This window comes from Gnatocerus cornutus, unplaced genomic scaffold (assembly GCF_029298725.1).
Source record: "Gnatocerus cornutus isolate USDA-ARS CGAHR unplaced genomic scaffold, icGnaCorn1.1 ctg00000477.1, whole genome shotgun sequence".
Lineage (NCBI taxonomy): Eukaryota > Metazoa > Arthropoda > Insecta > Coleoptera > Tenebrionidae > Gnatocerus > Gnatocerus cornutus.
Window position 1 is genome coordinate 1 of NW_028275790.1, and position 17,346 is coordinate 17,346.

General features: G+C 33.9%; 1 protein-coding gene and 1 pseudogene across 2 annotated transcripts; both read right to left on the minus strand.

Annotated features, from left to right (window-relative positions):
- Positions 1-2,300: 2,300 nt before the first annotated feature.
- Positions 2,301-2,669, minus strand: LOC148165222 (uncharacterized; annotated as a pseudogene).
- A 10,588-nt stretch (positions 2,670-13,257) lies between these two features.
- Positions 13,258-17,321, minus strand: LOC148165223 (putative serine/threonine-protein kinase DDB_G0278535). 2 transcript variants are annotated; one of them, XM_088049743.1, is made up of 4 exons: positions 16,574-17,321; positions 16,226-16,521; positions 15,484-15,769; positions 13,258-14,758 (listed from the first exon to the last, which is right to left on the minus strand). In XM_088049743.1, the coding sequence occupies exons 1-2, from the start codon at positions 17,297-17,299 to the stop codon at positions 16,510-16,512; spliced, it is 738 nt and encodes a 245-aa protein (XP_087905869.1). In that variant the 5' UTR covers positions 17,300-17,321; the 3' UTR covers positions 13,258-14,758; positions 15,484-15,769; positions 16,226-16,509. The 2 variants fall into 2 exon arrangements, with proteins under 2 accessions (XP_087905869.1, XP_087905870.1); XM_088049744.1 differs by lacking the exon at positions 15,484-15,769.
- Between the last annotated feature and the right edge of the window lie 25 nt (positions 17,322-17,346).

Sequence of the window (17,346 nt, forward strand, 5' to 3'; positions counted from 1 at the left end):
TTTTGACAATAAACGATTTATTAGTTTGAATAAAATTAATTCACTTTCGTGGGGATCATTATTCAATTTATTCTAATCATCACATTGATGATCATTCTTATGAAATATTGATAATATTTTTCTCACAGATCACTGCAACGATGAGGACGACGACGACGATGACTATAATAAGAAAAAATATAAGCTCCTTACCAAAAAACGCCAAACACGCTTTTCATATATGTAATTAGTTAAGTAATTCTTTATTGCTTATATTGCACGCCCTTTATTTTGAATAATAAATAAAACTTTATACTTTTATTTAATTTTATTTGTATATAATATATTTACAAAGCAATAAATTGAAAAGAAGGCTTCCTTTTCCGTGGTCTTCCACGCCTTCGAATTGTCTCAGGATACTGTGAAGATATTCAAAAATAAATTCCTTGAATTGAAAATATATGAAAAAAGGAACTCACCTTATGGTAAATATGTAGGCCCCATGTATTGTTTATACAACCTACACTGCCTAGTTCACACCCTGATATATTGATAAATATAAATATAAAGATCATAAACTTATAAATTTAAGATTAGGCCATCGGTTTCTAATAATTGATTTGACTTCTTCTCTTGTTTGCGTATTCATTTTGAATACTTGTAAATTACGGAAGTTCAATTGGATTTATATTTGCACGCACCACCCACTCACACACCTCTTATCGAATTCAAAATTTGCGCTAAAAATATGACATCTACTAATGTTGATCGATTTGCAGATTCCTGCATACATTAGACGACCTGCAGAATTTTTTTTTTCATTAATTTATTATTATATAGGTACTCGATCGCTATAATAGTGTCATTGCCCATACACTTTTTACATATTTCCAGAAAATTTTTTAATCGATAATACAGATTTCTACCACACCACGATGGATAGATGGCGTGCACTCCACCATTTTTAAATATCCCGCTACAGAAAATCGTACATACGACCCACCAAAAGTCTCATAAAAAATACAAGCAGCGACTGAAAATCTCAAACACCTTGCTTATACCCTGCGAACTATTTTAAATTTTTGTCTTGTTTGAAAACATCTAGTTTGGTCTGTTATCAATGTTTGCGGTTATTCCGAGAAACGCGGAAATCAGACCAAATAACCACACCCAAATAACGAACTATTTTACATGTTTTTTCCGAGAAATTATAATATTTTTTTCCGAGAAATTGCAATTTTTTCCGAGAACCGCACTCAAATTTTTTTGAAATTTTTGCTCTCTCTAGCGCCCTCTATGATTGTCACCCAAACCGTCACCGCCATCTTGATCCTCTACCAGCTGTCACAATTAAAGACGCCATCTTGAACGATCAAATGTCAAATTTACAGCCATCTGTCAATTCAAATTTCCCGCCGCCAGCTGTCAAATTTCCACCGCCATCTGTCAAATTTTTAAATTTCCCGCCGTTTAGCCGCGCACGCGCAAATTGAACTGTTTATCGGCTCGCGGCGCCTCCAACCGGCTACACATTTCAATTTCCCGCCACCAGCTGTCAAATTCCCACCGCCATCTGTCAAATTTTTAAATCACCCGCCACCTGATTGGCAGATGACCAGCAATACGCCGGAAGAGCCACCGACACCATCTGTGCGCCTGATTGGTAGATGACCAGCAATACACCACCGGACGGGCGCTCGAGATTACGACTTCCGCTGCAGAACCGGCTTTGTATCACTACTGTTTTAATTAAAGATTTATTTATCTTAAATTAAGCAAAAAATATTATTCCTTTGTCATTTTTCTGTAAAATAAAAAATAACGTTTTTTTTCTTCTTGTGAACTCAATCCGGGGACATACTGTATAAGATAGGGTTTTTCTAATTATTAATTCTATTGATTTGGGTGAACATGTCATTACTCATCCCCTCAACAGTTGCTCGTGTCAGAAAATTATACTCCTAATAATTACCGAATGAATTGAACTGTCTTGTCGTTTTTCGCAATATTTAAAGTTATTTTGTTCCCGTAAGAAGATTCAAATAAAAATTTTAAACAGAAGTTCCAATTTACAGTGACTTAAAGTTTGACGTTCTTATCAGGTGGTCTGGTGTTATTTTGAACACTCTGTATAAGCCATTTTGTTGCTACACTGTTGTGTGCTTCAACAACTTTTTATATAAATTAAAAAACAATCGTAGATAAAATGTTGTAAGATACACGTTTAAAATGCTTTAAAAGCTTAAATTTGAAATAACTATTAATTTTCGAATTAAAAATGTACTTTCTGTCATTACACAGTTTCAACAGGAATAATTTCTTTATTTATAATTGAGCCACTCCTCCTCTCCATTCTCCACACCTTCTTCCTCTTCCTCCTTCTCGTTCTTTTCTTTCTCCTCGTCCTCTACCTCCTCTTTCCCCTCTTCCTTCTTCACCTCTTTCTCCGTCTTTTTTATCTCCTCCCCCTCTTCCTACTCTTCTCCCTCCCCTTTCTCCTCCTCTTACTCCTCCCCTTCCTCCTCCTTCCCCTCCTCCTCTCCCTTCGCCACCCCTTCTTCCTCCTCCTCCTTCTCGTCCTTTTCTTTCTCCTCGTCCTCCACCTCCTCCTTCCCCTCTTCCTTCTTCACCTCCTCCTCTTCCTTCTCCCCCTCCTCCTCTCCCTTCTCCACCCCTTCCTCCTTCTCCTCCTTCTCGTCCTTTTCTTCCTCTTTGTCCTCCATCTCCTATTTCCCCTCTTCCTTCTTCACCTCTTTCTCCGTCTTTTCTACCTCCTACCCCTCTTCCTCCTCTTCCCCCTCTTCGCAATTCTCCTTCAACTCTTTCTTCGTCTTCTCAATTGTCTCTAGGATAATACATTTTGTCTTCTGTTCTGGTTTTTTTCAAATTACAAAATATCTGCCAACAACACACAATAGTAACAAAAAAAAGTAAAAGTAAGCGCATAAAATGGCATTCTATGACTTAACTGAATAAATTTCTTTGTTAAATGACAATGTAACAAATTCGGTCTTTACCAGTTTCAATAAAGTATTATTTTTTGAGGTGGCATTTATGTCATGTTAGCGTTAATTGATAGTAACAGCAACTCAAAAAACAGTGCTTAAAGAAGTCTATTAACGTATCATTAATTTTTACCATTATTTTACTCAACAAAAACTCACTAATTCTAATAAAACCCACAAAATGAATTCAGCAACGTTATCATTGCTTCAAGTAATGAATAAATCGTCAAAGCGACACAGTATATACAAACTTTTATCGGATAGATATACAATCATGTGTCGAACAAATAGATAACGATTTCATGTGAATATACTGTTTTTGTGGTCACACGGGTTCAAAAAAAAATGTTTTGCAGTATTTTTTTTTATTCATTAGCTCAGACAACCCAACACATCTGAATTTTTTCAGAATTTTTGAACTACGTTAACAGGGTTAGACCCAACAATAGGCGGCCGGTTTCGAGAGATTTATTTTCAAAGTCCACTCTTGGGGTTGAAACGAAGTTTAGAGAAAAAATACGAAATTTTAGTTGGTAAAAGCCAATACAACGTTCAATACAGTTTAAGCAACCTAGCACACCTGAATTTTTTCAGAATTTTCGAACGTTTTTATAGAGGTAAACTTGACACTTATTAAGCGGCGGCGACTTCCAGGATGCAATTTTACGAAACCCCCTATCCCGAATAAATTGTAAATTTTGAACAAAAAATACGAGATTTTCAGATTAGATGCTTTTTGCTGACATCGAAAACATGTGGTAATTACATGTTTGTTTTCCTAAAAATACAAGCCCTCACTCCATTGCACCCCCTTAATAAAGCGCAAAAATTATGACATTTTTTTTTCTAGTTTCGTTTGATCTCCAGTGTCCGTGAATTTTCTCAAATTTTTTTAACTAGTTTATCTTGTCCATATCAGGTCCTTATCCATAATTTTGACAGTTTCGTTAAATTGTAATGAATTTATTGTCCCATAATCCCCCTAAAAACGCCAAATTTGACAGAAGCTTTGGAGCTCTTGGGAAATAAAAAAAAATAAAAAGCCCAATTTTTTGTTGTTTTCAACCCCCAACCCCTAACATGCCACCCTTATATTTTGGAATTTGGGTTTGATTTTTTTTTGCGGTATATTGAGGCCATGGGAAACATGTGTGCAAATTTTCAACATTATGGAACAACTCTTTCTACCCTAGACTCGAGAGCCCATAGCTAACCATTACATTACAAAGAAAACGTGGACAAAATTAATGTATCCTGTTAAAGAAACCTAGCAACATTAATATTATTTGTGTTTGAGTTTTTCGGTTAGGCGTGAGTTCTGGGACACCTGTATAGATGCCAATAATCTAAATGGATGGGCTTTATCTCAGTGATTAGCAGAAAAAGTCTTTGAATGGTTGACTTGTGATAAAATTAAAAATGTTGACGGTATATTGTTATCAGATAGTGCTACGGATTAATGTTTTAGAAAATGATTTAGCATTCCCTGTAGATCTGGCTATTCATAACAAATTCAGTGACTTGCCTTTGGCTCCGGAAAATAGAATACCTCTAGCCTGAAAAGTAGAAAAAGTGCTTTGTAATTTCTTGTGAGTTCTGGGACACCTGTACAGGGTCCGGCAACACTTGTGTCCACCCCCAAAATCGTCTTTAATTTTAAAGAGAAAATTTTGAAAATTTGCATACGCTCACAGTTGACAAAGCTCTAGAAGCTGACGCAAAAATTTGTTTTTTATCGCTGATATTTTTGGCGTCGCGACGCCTTAAAAATGTAATTATTAGGTAATTGAAAGGGTTTGTGATATCAACCCCTAATTTAATTTTTTTTCAATATAACTATGTTAAAAATATCTCACTTGTTATTTTAGATTCAATGCAAATTGTCTTCAAAATTTGAGACAAAAATGCTGTTTTATCAAGTTAGATTCCAATTTCATTACGTCAAAATTGGGAACTACGTTTACACCCATCTGTCAACATCTTGTGTCACAAATGACATCTATCGTTTGGTTCGCTTTAGATTGTTACAAAAGTCTTACTTGGTGAAATTGTCGCTTTGTCGATGTTAATTAACGATTTCTGGTGTCCATAAAGTGCAACATGCCCGTGTTAATCAAAATTAACATTTATAAGAGTGAATGAAGTGAAATTTTGGTGTAAACGTAGTTTGCCGCTGCGCTGTCATAATTTTGAAAAATAACTTGATAAAACAGCGTTTTTTCGCAAACTTTAAACACAATTTGCATTAGATTTTAAATAAAATCTGATATTTGTATCATAGTTATTCTGAAAAAAAAAATTGAATTCGCGAATATTTCCGCAAAAACTCAAAAATCGCTAAAAATTATACTTTTAGGCGTTGCGACGCCAACCAAACCGTGATAAAAAAACAAATTTTTGCGTCAACTTCTAGAGCTTTGTCAACTATGAGCATTATGCAAATTTCTAAAATTTTATCTTAAAAATTAAAGACGATTTTAGGGGTCGACACAAGTGTTGCCGGACCCTGTAGAAATTTAATGTTGCAACATTGTAAAGCTTTTAATACTAGTTGCTTAGAAACGAAAAGTGCCGAATGTAAAATTTTATTAGAAAAGGTTCATTCAGCAGCATTGCCTAGTTTTTCCTTTGCATATTGTAGAATGGAAAAAAATTAGATTAATTTTGCTTTGATTTCTGAGATGGTTTAACTGAAAAGCACATGGTACTTCCACTCATGGGTGTTTTTTTTCATCACCCTGTATGTATTTTGAATATGCTTAATTATAAATACGATATGTTTAATAAACCTGTCAAAAGACTTCCATTTTTTATCTTTTTTAACTATTTTTTTAATGAGATACCAGTGATACCAATGCAGTCGTCAGCGCGTCAAAAAGACAAAATCTCAAATCTATTCAATGATGCATTGCAATAAATAATCAGTAGTGTAGTTATATCTCGAGTGCATCTCAAATACGCGTGCACTCGTAAAAATATTCAATTGCACGAAAAAAGTTAAAACCAAAAAATTACTTATTTTGAATGAATTTCGAACAGAATGGCCAAATTACTGCAAGAAAAGTTTCATAAGAGATTTGGGATAACTTTCGACCCATTGAACGATAATTAATTATAACTCTTAGTGTTAAAATACTAATTTAAAACAAAACGTCAAAAATATTCACTAAAAGCACTTGTGCAAATCCTCGAATAATCACATAATAAAGGGACCCTAATTAATTGAAACTGCAACACAAAATACACATTTTATAGGCATCGCTTTGTAAATTTTATTTTTACAAAACCTGCAAATTTGTCGTTCTTTTGATTATTTGAGTCACACTATATTTTCAACTCTTGATAATTTGAGCTTTTTGCCAGATCCTTTGAGTGTCAAATTATCGAGTGTCTACTGTATTATAAATTAGAAATGGAAAACAATCGTAGTTAAAATGTTGTAAAACACACGTTTAAGAAGTTTCTTTATGATATTTGTGGCATTTAAAACTTTTTAAAATTATACTTTTCAATAACAATTAATGTACCTATACTTTATTGTACACTTTATTGCACTTCAAATCGTCAATATAGTTTGTGATTTAGCCACTTGTGCACTTTTAAAATTACTCCAACAATTAATTACTTATCGATGACTCTAATTTCTGACGAAACAAATGACATTAAACTCTTATATTTTATGACACAGTTTCATTATTTATAATTAGTTTGAATCTCTGAGTTACAAGAAATTTTATAAAACATCTTTTATTTGAAATAGCTCTATTTTACAAAAGTTAGGAATTTTCATTTTCAGATTACTTACCAATTTTATTTCAAGAAGATAGAATTTAGATCCACACACTTATATTAAAATTAATTAATTACAAACTTCGAACTTTTCACTGCAACTTTAGTAAACGTACACCTTTTAAATGAAAATAATTTCGTCTTAAATATGATCTTAAACCAGTACTAATCCTAAATAAAAGCGACTATTTAGCACTAATCCCAATAAAACTTTATCTTAATCTCACAAAAGTTTTAAATCTTTTGTATCTTTAAAAATACAGTATTGATGGATTTGTTTATATTGTGTAATCCTTCAAATTTTTAATATAGAAACAAATAAATTTTACGTTGACATGGATTAGTACACTTTTCCAAAAAAAAAAATAAAAAATAGTCAATTTTTGGCACTGTAATTATTTCAAAAATACTAGCTTCTCAAATTACTCTAAATTTTGATGAAAAAAAAGACATTTAACTCTTATCCATATGACAAAGTCTATTTTTTATGATTGATTGAGTCTATAAAAGTCACTATTTAGCAATAATTCTAATAAAACTTTATCTTATTATCCATAAGTCTGTGGGTATTTCCAGCTGCCGCGATTAGTTTACCTCCGGAGGACGGCTAATTAATCCTCAAAAAGGTAACAAACCAATTACGCGCAACTAAGGGATTAAAAATTTAGCTACCTGTTGAAGAGGAAAAGAAGCCCTAAAAAATGATGTGATCAGTTTTACTCTTGTGTTAACCATATGTGAAATAAACGCAAAAACTACGTTTTTCAAAAATCAAAATGGGGAAAATGGTGGAAAACTCAACCTGTCTTGTTCCATTTTTCCTCAGATGGATGAAAATGATACTAAAATTTGATTTAAAATATCTGGTATCGAGATATTAAATAATTCTTAAAATCATTTTAACTCTTTAGACAAGTTTACGACATTTGATTCTTTACCGCAAACTAATCCCTACTATTTATGATGGGCAATATTTTGACCCACAATGAGATGGATCTTCTATCGGACGGACCGACTGTTTTTTATCAGGTCCCTGGTAATCTCCTAGGTACTTAGGGGTCAGTTTGCGACTTGGAAATAATAATAATAGATGGAAATAACTTTTATTCACAATCAGTCAACAATTGTTCATTTTCTAACTTTTCGTAAGGTGGAAAGTGAGCTGTTACTATGGTAATTCACTTCCCAACTCGCTGGGAAGTGACCATTTCCCGACCTCCAAATGCCAGATATCTAGATTTTTATAAATGAAGCAGGCCGCATTACTGAATTTGACATTTCTATCTTGTCATTTGGCGTCGAAGTTGATTTCAAAAAGTGTGTGAAATGGATGCTGAAGCTTCTAAACCGTTTAAAACTAGTACATTTTCCGGTGAATTGTACAAAAAATAAGAGGAATGTGAACATTTTAAGAGGAGAAACAACCGTGTCTCGTCTGACTGCAGGAGTTTTAACTTTTCAAGTGAACAACGTAAACAAGGTCTGACACTGTATGTTGCAGGTTATGATCACTCTTCGTTCACATTCAACATTAAGGGGATATCAAACAAATTTCAGTATAGGGCAAATTCAATGTATTTTGCCAAACACGATTACTCGAAAACTATTTGAGTAAATTGCTTTCTGTTTTTTGCATATGAATCTGTTCAACGTGCACTATGTTGAATGCTATATATAATTTTTGTAAAATGATTCTTTAATGACTTTTTGATTAATTAAATACGTAAACTTGGCTGAAAGCAAAATAATTTTTAGCATTCCACATGCGTAGACTAATTTTACATAATGTCGACTAAACAGATTTTTTTTAAAGTTAATAGTTTTTGAGAAATCGTGTTTCGAAAATTTCATATTCGAAACATGTTATCCTTGTTTAGCAGTAGCATCTCTTTTCTCTGTACCAGAGAGGTCTGGTAGGTAGAAATGCGGGTACCATAAATCAATTTTGTAGCCGAAGGGATAGTTTACAACTGAAGCTTTTCCATAAACACGCAAAATCTTAAATTTGCCTGAAACAAGATTTTTCTCTTTTATTCAAACTGAACGTAGCTTTGAGGATAATCATTTCAAAATTTTGAACTTTATATCTGATGAATTAGGATTTTAAATTGTTTTAGAATAGTTTTAGGTGATAAATATTTGTCTTTATCTTTATTTTTTAAGGGGATCTCGAACAAACTTGAATATAAGGCAAATTCAATTTTTCCAAACACGATTACTCGAAAACTATTTGAGTAAATTGCTTTCTGTTTTTTGCATATTAATCTGTTCAACGTGCATTATGTTAAATGCTATATACAATTTTTGTAAAGTGAATATTTAATGACTTTTTGATTAATTAAATACGAAAACTTGGCTGAAAGCGAAATAATTTTTAGCATTCCACATGCGTAAACTTTTCAAAATTCACACATACGTATTTTGAGAACAACCAGACAGTAATATAACGTCTTGTTGTCAAAATTATGACTTTGGGGTGGTGAAAAGACTGAAAAAATTTTCGTAATTTAAAGGTTTTAAAAGATAGATCAATCACTGAAGCAACAGAATATAATTATTATATATAATTTAATTAATTATAATTATGTTCACTATTTTTTGTTACATTCACAAAAATCTTGGACAAAATTCGAAGATCCCAGTGCATCCATTAATTCTTCAATTTTTGCAATTACACAAATCCCACCTTTTCGGGAAAAATTTAATTTATTTATGAAGATAAACATTAAATAATAATAATGAGATATTGTAATTATTAAGTTTCACGGGTGTAATTTGTAAAATATCGGACTCTACTATCAAAGTATTTAAGATTTACTGGCCATGGGCAATAATAATTTGGCCATCAATGCAGTCAAAACTATTAGCTATTGTCCTGACCACAAGATGATGGTAATAATAATCTAAACCACTCGGGCTGGGGTTTTAAAGGGCCCCACAAACCTCGTTCTTGAACGACGTTTCTGAACGACGGTTTCGACGGTTGGAACGAAACGGTCGGAAAAACCGAGGTCTGTGGGCAAAAACCGTCGTGTTGAACCGACAGTTTTACCTACAGACCTCGGTTTTTCCGACCGTTTCGTTCCAACCGTCGAAACCATCGTTCAAAACCTTCGTGCAAGATCGAGGTTTGAGGGGCCCTTTAGAGCGGTCGCTACCCAGCCTGCTCTTCAGATTTTGGTTTTGGCAGTGAGCTGTCACAAAAATGACCAGGCCAGAGCTTGGGTCTAATAACCGCCATAAAACAATCAGCTTAACATAATAAATTTTTCAAAGCAAATTGTAGAATCTAGAGATGCACTTTCTTATTTGTTTCTTTACCATTTAAAAATACCGGAATTTTTTATAAAGTAAGGTGCGTCATATATTCGAGGTATATTATATTTATATTTATTAATGAAAGAAGTGATCAAAACCGCGACTAACTGATTGAAGTAACATGAGAGCACAAAATTGCCTAATTTATGTTTTTTAAATTTAAAAAAAAAATCAAAATTAGTTGGAAAACAAATATGCTCCTTTTGTTCAAATGCTTACGGCTTATGGTTGATTAAGTTCCACGCTTTTTTAGCACTGTCAGTTTGGTGTCGCGACGTCCAAGAAGCGAAATTTCGAGTTTTAGTGAAAACACTCGCTAACTCTTTTGTTAACATAACTGTGATAAAAAAGTCTCTGTTTTAATTTTAAATTTTATGCAAATTGTGTTTTAAATTTGAGAAAAAACGCTAGTTTTCAATATCATGACGAAACACTTGCAAACTACATTTATTCCAAATTTCACAAATCACATAGTGAGAAACTTAACTTAACTTAACTTAATCAATTAGTCACGCATTCTAAAATAATCGGAATTAACAAAAAAAAATTACTAAATATCATAGACTAATGTATCGCAAATGATTTTTAAGGTACTTTTTTTGATTACAATAAAAAATATGCCATGTGAGCATTATTTTGAAAAATGGGATTGGGTGTTTGGTTCTATATGCCTCAAAAATCGCTAAAACTTACAAACTACATTTTTAAAGCGTCGCGACGACAAAATTATTGGTGATAAAAAACAAGTTTTTGCTTCCGGTTCTGTATAACAAATGCATAGGAACGTGAAATAGGTGGTTGTTCCTAGTACAGAAATCCTTATTAATATAAGAGGTTTTTTTTAAACATTTTTCCTGTGGTCCAATTAATTGCAGTGCAAAAATAAAAATTCAGTTCTATTATTTTCCTATTGTCATTTCCAAGAAAGAGCTATTATTTCACAAACAGCTGGACCTCTTGGTTTCGTCAAACTACCTGACCCCATCATAAATTTTGTGCTTGTGAAGAAGTACTAATTTCTGTGGTTTGCCGGCAATTGCTGGTTGTAAATTACAAAATTTCAACTTCGATTTAAAATCTAAAATTTTACGCTGCAAATACTCAATTAATTATTGGAATATTTTTGAAAACTTAGGACCGTTGCATTCAGAACGACTTGCTTTACAATCCGATTGGATTCATTTTTGATACAACAACGCAAACCGAAGTTACAGTCTTCAGCCAAAGTTGATGCAGTGTAATTACCGTTCCAGAGGTGATATCAATAAAAAAAATTATGCAGTATGTAGATAACTACAAGGACAGTATATATTCTAAATTTCAGTTTTCTAGTCCAAACCGTTTTTGAGTTATGAAGGCTCCAGTTTACACTGCATTGCCCATAAGGATTTTAGGTAGCGGCCGCTCTTAAAAGTTTGTTGACCATAACTATGTTGTAAATCAACAAATCGCCACACAAATGAAAATAATTACGTAGAAATAACCTTCATTGAGTTTATTGGTTTTACACTGAGGGTCGTCTTTACCTGAGGCGAAAGAAAAAAACAGACAGCATTCCGAAATCACTAAAAATTAAAAGTTTAAACAAAACTACAGACGCCCTCATTAATAAATTGACTTTTTCTTGCGCCAATCGGTTCGTTTCGAAAATATGTAGCGTTGTTACTAAGTCAAATTTTAATAAAGTAAAATATAACTTGCTAAAATCGAAAAATAGTATATTATGAAACGAGTTTCATAATGGAGTTTCATAATGAACGTTTTGCCGCACGAACGCTTTTAAAGTAGTAAGTGCGGCAAAATGCATTATGAACAAGTATCATACGCTATTTTTTCTATTTCGCCTTATTTTAAACGAAAAAACTTGATTTCCAAATCTAGGGAATTTTAGGGTAGTTGGCATTTGCAAAATGTTCGGGAAAAAAATTCGAAGTAGCCAAATCCAATTTTAGTCAGTTTGACAAGTGTGACGTTTTGAGGTTACCGGAGCGCAAGGAAGCCAAGAGAGCGAAGATGTTGATCATGATATAATGGTTCTTTTGCATCCAAAGAGTTTTTCTCCGATGAATTATTAAGCCAAGTGTACAACAAGAAATAATAGTTTATTGATCGATTTATCATGGTTTTTTTCAAAACCAAAATCTAAATTGTCAACGTTGACGGCAGGTTGACGGTTCGTCTGCTGCAAACCTAAGAAAAATATAAGTTCCTGGAAATATTGGCACGGGATTGGTCCATTACGATACCGAAATACGCTCAAACGCGTATCGAAATATCTTCATTATGAACGCGAAATAGAAAAAAATATTTATAAAACCAAGATATAAATCTCATAGGGTAAGGTCACTACAATTTTTTGTGCTTTTTCAAACACAAAAAACCCCATCTAAATAGCTCTCTTCGTTTTCGTGTAATTTTGTACGAACTTTTACATTAAAACGCCCTATCTTCAAATTTGGATAGTTCAACCTTAAGCCTCATTTCAACGGTCCGTTCTAGAGAGAAACAAATTCGATTTACGATGGAATTTGAGTTATTGCACCATATTTTGCGGTCGGAAAATTTGCAAATCCTATTGCACCCTTGGTTTACAATCCTCTGCTCCAATTTGGGCGGACAAGCTGGTTGAAACGCCGAACCACCAGACGGACTGCTACATTTGATAATAACCAGCAGGTTTAATTACTCCAATTCTTTCAGTTTGAACACTAAATAACACATATAAATGTGGTTTAATTTTAATAAAGTAGTCGATAAATGTAGATGAACCTATCATTGTATGAAAACAGACGTGAATGAATGCAGTTAGGTACGTTTCTTATCTCTGTGAGTAGATTTAAACTTTTGAAGTATATTTGAATTATATTATAAAATATATTTTTGTGGATTTGGGCAGATTTATTACCTGAAGATTTGAATTTTTAATTTCGTTCTATGAATTGAATTTTCTGGATTTTAATGAAAGTTGAATGAAAATGCCTATTCCAAATTCTGGAACCATTTTACTTTGCTCTAATTGTGAAAAAAGAAACAATTTTTAAAGTTTATATTGAAATTTTTAAAATAAGAACGGTATGTCATTGAAGGTCCTACGGCGACCAATGAGAGACAGCGGAGAAGTTAAAGTAGTGTCACGTCTTGACGGGGTCTTTCAATCATGACACAGTTTTAGGAGTGTTTATCGTTTTATTCCTAACTTTTCCTACTAACTACATTGATAAACACTAGAATATAATAAACTCAAAAATAATTACAATATATCGGTAGGGGTTGGCATTGTCCCACTGGATCACAACTCACTCGCTACCTTAATAACCACTACTACTACTGGCTAACTACTCTTTGTACGTCGCCCATGTCACCTCGTTTCCGCAAGATTACTTTGCTAGTCCTTCGTTTTAGAGTGCTAGCTAAGCCACTTGCGAAAACCCGGTGCAACGAACAAAGGTAGTTAGTTAACCTGTTGGTCGTCGCATTTATTATTAACTGCTGATCCTTTAAAAATTGTTGTTCTGACAATTAACTTATTGCCTAAACCTTAACTATATTATCCTAACCATTTACATCTCTATCTTATGCCTAATCTCCTCTTCTGTCCCGCATTTCCCTCATGTCCGGAAACATTGACTCTTTACATCCTGCCACTAGCTTCGACTAGAAGAACAAAGCAGCACTTCCCCACACCTCGGAGTGGAACCCTTCCAACTGCACTGACGGGTCCTTCTAGGTGTGAAAACTTGTACTGCTCTGGAGTAAGGCTTCACCTTGGTTTCTCTTGGGTTATACGTTTTCCTTGACCATTTAGGAGCTCTTACTCAAAAGGATCTTGCTTAGGTTTTCAGGAAAGTTGCGTGGTTACAGGATTCTCAATAAGGGTGAGGTTAAGTAAACAGGGAAAAAGAATGGTCGATCTCGTTGTTCTCGCCGCTCCTTCGGCACCATGTATCAACTCAAGTAGCATTGACCTGAAGCTGTCCCTTTCAAATCCGCAGTTTCTTCTCGGTTCCGTTGAGGTCACTCTGCCTCCACTTCGCCTTCCGGTTCTTTGATGACACTCCTGGAAGTGTGATGTTTCTTCTAGCCTACCACTAGGACAGTCGGTCTTGTCGTGACATCTCAGACGGTCCATCGGTGATGGGGACAAACAAAAGACAACAATTACAAACTAATAGATTTAACTCATAATCCAACCTTACAAGCTAATTACAAATTACTCTGACGTTTACATGGATTATCTTACTCTAAAACTGCTGACAACAAGAATGCGACCATGATATTGTTGTTGTCTGGCCGACCTTCACTTTTCGATCAGCTGTTTCATTAAGCGCGTTACTCATATTTTTCAACCCAAATAAAATTTAAAGCTCCCCTCTTTTATTTTTTGTCAAAAAAAGTTTCCCGTTTTTCCCTCTTTTCTTTGTGCCTGTCTGCTTACCTTAATTTAATCTCTTTCTTCTTCGCTCAAATTCCTAGGTGAGTAGAATGTAATATTGGCACTCTGCCCCTTTGCTAATCCGAGTAGGGTCTCCTTCCCTATCTCCACATGGCACGTGCTCTACGTTACCCTACTGTCCTCCTCTGGCAGTCTCTGACTTACCCCAGGGAGGGTAACTGTTTTCTTCATACTTCTTCCTACAAATCTTGATTCCTTTGATTCATGCTTCCTCCTACAAATGAGTTTAATAATTGAATAACCAAAAATTTTGAAAAAATCAAAATTTAGACATCTAATTAGAAAATCTAAATTTGACCCATAGATGACGCCACTTTCAAAACTAAAATAAGGTCACTAGATCAAATTGTCTGTTTTATAAAACAGACACTTTGATCTAGTGACCTTAAACTAAAAATTTGTGGGATATTGAAATACAACGTAGTTTTCACGTAATTCTGAAATTTTTAATAACAAAAACTTTAAATTTGACTTAAAGATAGTGCCAGTTTTAAAAATCAAGCGGCACAAACTGATTTTGTTCTACAATTCTGTACTTTTTGAATTTTATTTTGAAGTCTATAATTTGTCCCCGAGATAACGTCACTTTGAAAGTCAAGAGGTGAATTTGGAACAAAAATTAAAATTTCAACATAATTTTACAAGTTTTGATTTTTAAGGTTCTAAATCTGACCCAGAGAACGCTATTTTATATTCAAAATTTTGGATATTTAAAATCTCAAATTTGATTCAGAGAAGACGCCACTTTCAAAAATCAAATTTGATCTAAATTTTTCAAAAAGTTTTTGGTAGAATTACTTATTTTAAAATTCCAAATTTGCCAGCGAGATGGCAATGCTTTTTAAATTTAAGCGGGAAATTTACAATTCTGCAAGTTATGATATCCAAAGTTTCAAATTTGACTCAGTGCGTCATTCTAGTGTTACCAACGGTACTCACTTATTTATGACGAAGATTTCGATGCAGAGTTTGTCATCAACAAGAACTAAAAAAAGAAAAACGCGGAGACGATCTTCTTCATTTTATCGTAGCTGAAATGTGTCGGACTTTGACCACGTCTTCAGTTTTCGTTAAGAAGCGTCTTCATGAGCACTACTATTAGTCTTTTTCAGGAGAACAAACTAAATTTCCATCTCCCCACACAGCAGGAGAAACGTTTCTTTGATGTACTTGATCTTTCGGAAAATCGCTCAATTTGGAGGATGACAACTCATATGCGGTAAATCTAGAATTTTTACAAAAACGGGCGTCAAGTAAAAGTACCTCAACATCAACAAGCTAATTGAGCTCAAACTCTTGACGATCAAGTTTTTGGTGGATAATTTTCGTCAAAAACTCCAGAAAAAGCGTCGGTCGTTGAAAAAAACACAACGTGCTTCAAAATGGCAAGTTTTCGGCCGAAGCGTGACGAGGGACTTGAAAATGTCGTAATGCATTCGACATTTTACTCAAAAATTACAAACGATAAAAAATTGGAATTACAAGAACAAAAAATATTTTCATTTTTATAACTCTTCCGGTTATATCGGAGGCAGTAGAGAACTTGCGCATTTTAAATTGAAACATTCTTGGATTCTATTAGTATGTACAACATATTCATAAAACCTAGTGATATTTGTCTTTCTTTAAGATGAAGTTTGGGTGTGCATTGTAAATAAAGAAGGAAACCAAAAACACCTACCGTCAGAATAATTTCAGCTTGGGCCACTATTTAAGGCTTAAATTGGCGTTGAAAAGAAAAGTAATCATAACCAATTCTACTTTGAGGAATAATGTGAGCATTTTATTGGTTATAAATTTTATTCCGGGGAATGTTCTGGTTTAAAAAGCATTATTTCTTCCTTGATTTCGTTGGGGCTATTTATGTTGTGTGGATATGTTGTGGAATGTAGAGTGTTTTCTGCGAAGATGAAAACATTGACCAATTTTCTTGGTTGGTGGTATCTCAGCCTGCCTAAAGAGATGTTACCAAGATTCCTAAAACCAATTTGTCTGTTTATGCTGCATATTTAAGATATTTTACACATACCTCGGAAGATAGTTCATCAGACCAACAACTACTAGTGTCTACTTTAAATTCAGAGTCCGTTTCTTTTAAGTATATTAATAGTGCCTCTTTGTCATAGGAATTGTCCCAGTTCTGTACGTAATCGAATATGTCTTTTTGGTCCTCATCTCTGACTGTTAAATCAGCGCCTCTGCCATACAAATACCTCACGTTTCTTAAACAACCGTTTTTACCAGCGACAAGTAGAGACGTTTGTCCGTTCTTATTGCAAGCATTGAGATCAAAATTTCGCTTTAGTAAAAAGTCTATCATCTGGAAGTTTGCATCATTTGTTTGTGATGCACTGTGTAAAACAGTGTTCCCATCATTATCATCAACTGCCAAGTCAGCGTTTAGGCGATGGAGATGTGCAACGTTCTCAAAGCATCCAACTTCACAAGCTATGTTAATTGCAGTGCGACCTTGCTTAGTGCGAGCGTCGATATTTATACCCAGTTTTAGTAAGAAATTCATTATTTGAATGTTTTCACATTTAGAAGATGCTGCGAAGTGTAACGGTGTATAGCCGCGATCATCAACGATTGTGAAGTCAGCGTTGTAGCTGTGCAGAAATTGCACATTTGCATAGCAACTATTCCAGCAAGCATAGTGTAATGCGGTCTGACCATATGTGTTGAGAGCATTAAGGTGGAGACCTTTGTCCATTAAAGATTTCGCTATTTCAAGATTTTTGTTTTCTATTTGCATTAAGTAGTGAAAAACTGTACAATTTGTGATGTCTAAAATAGTCACAT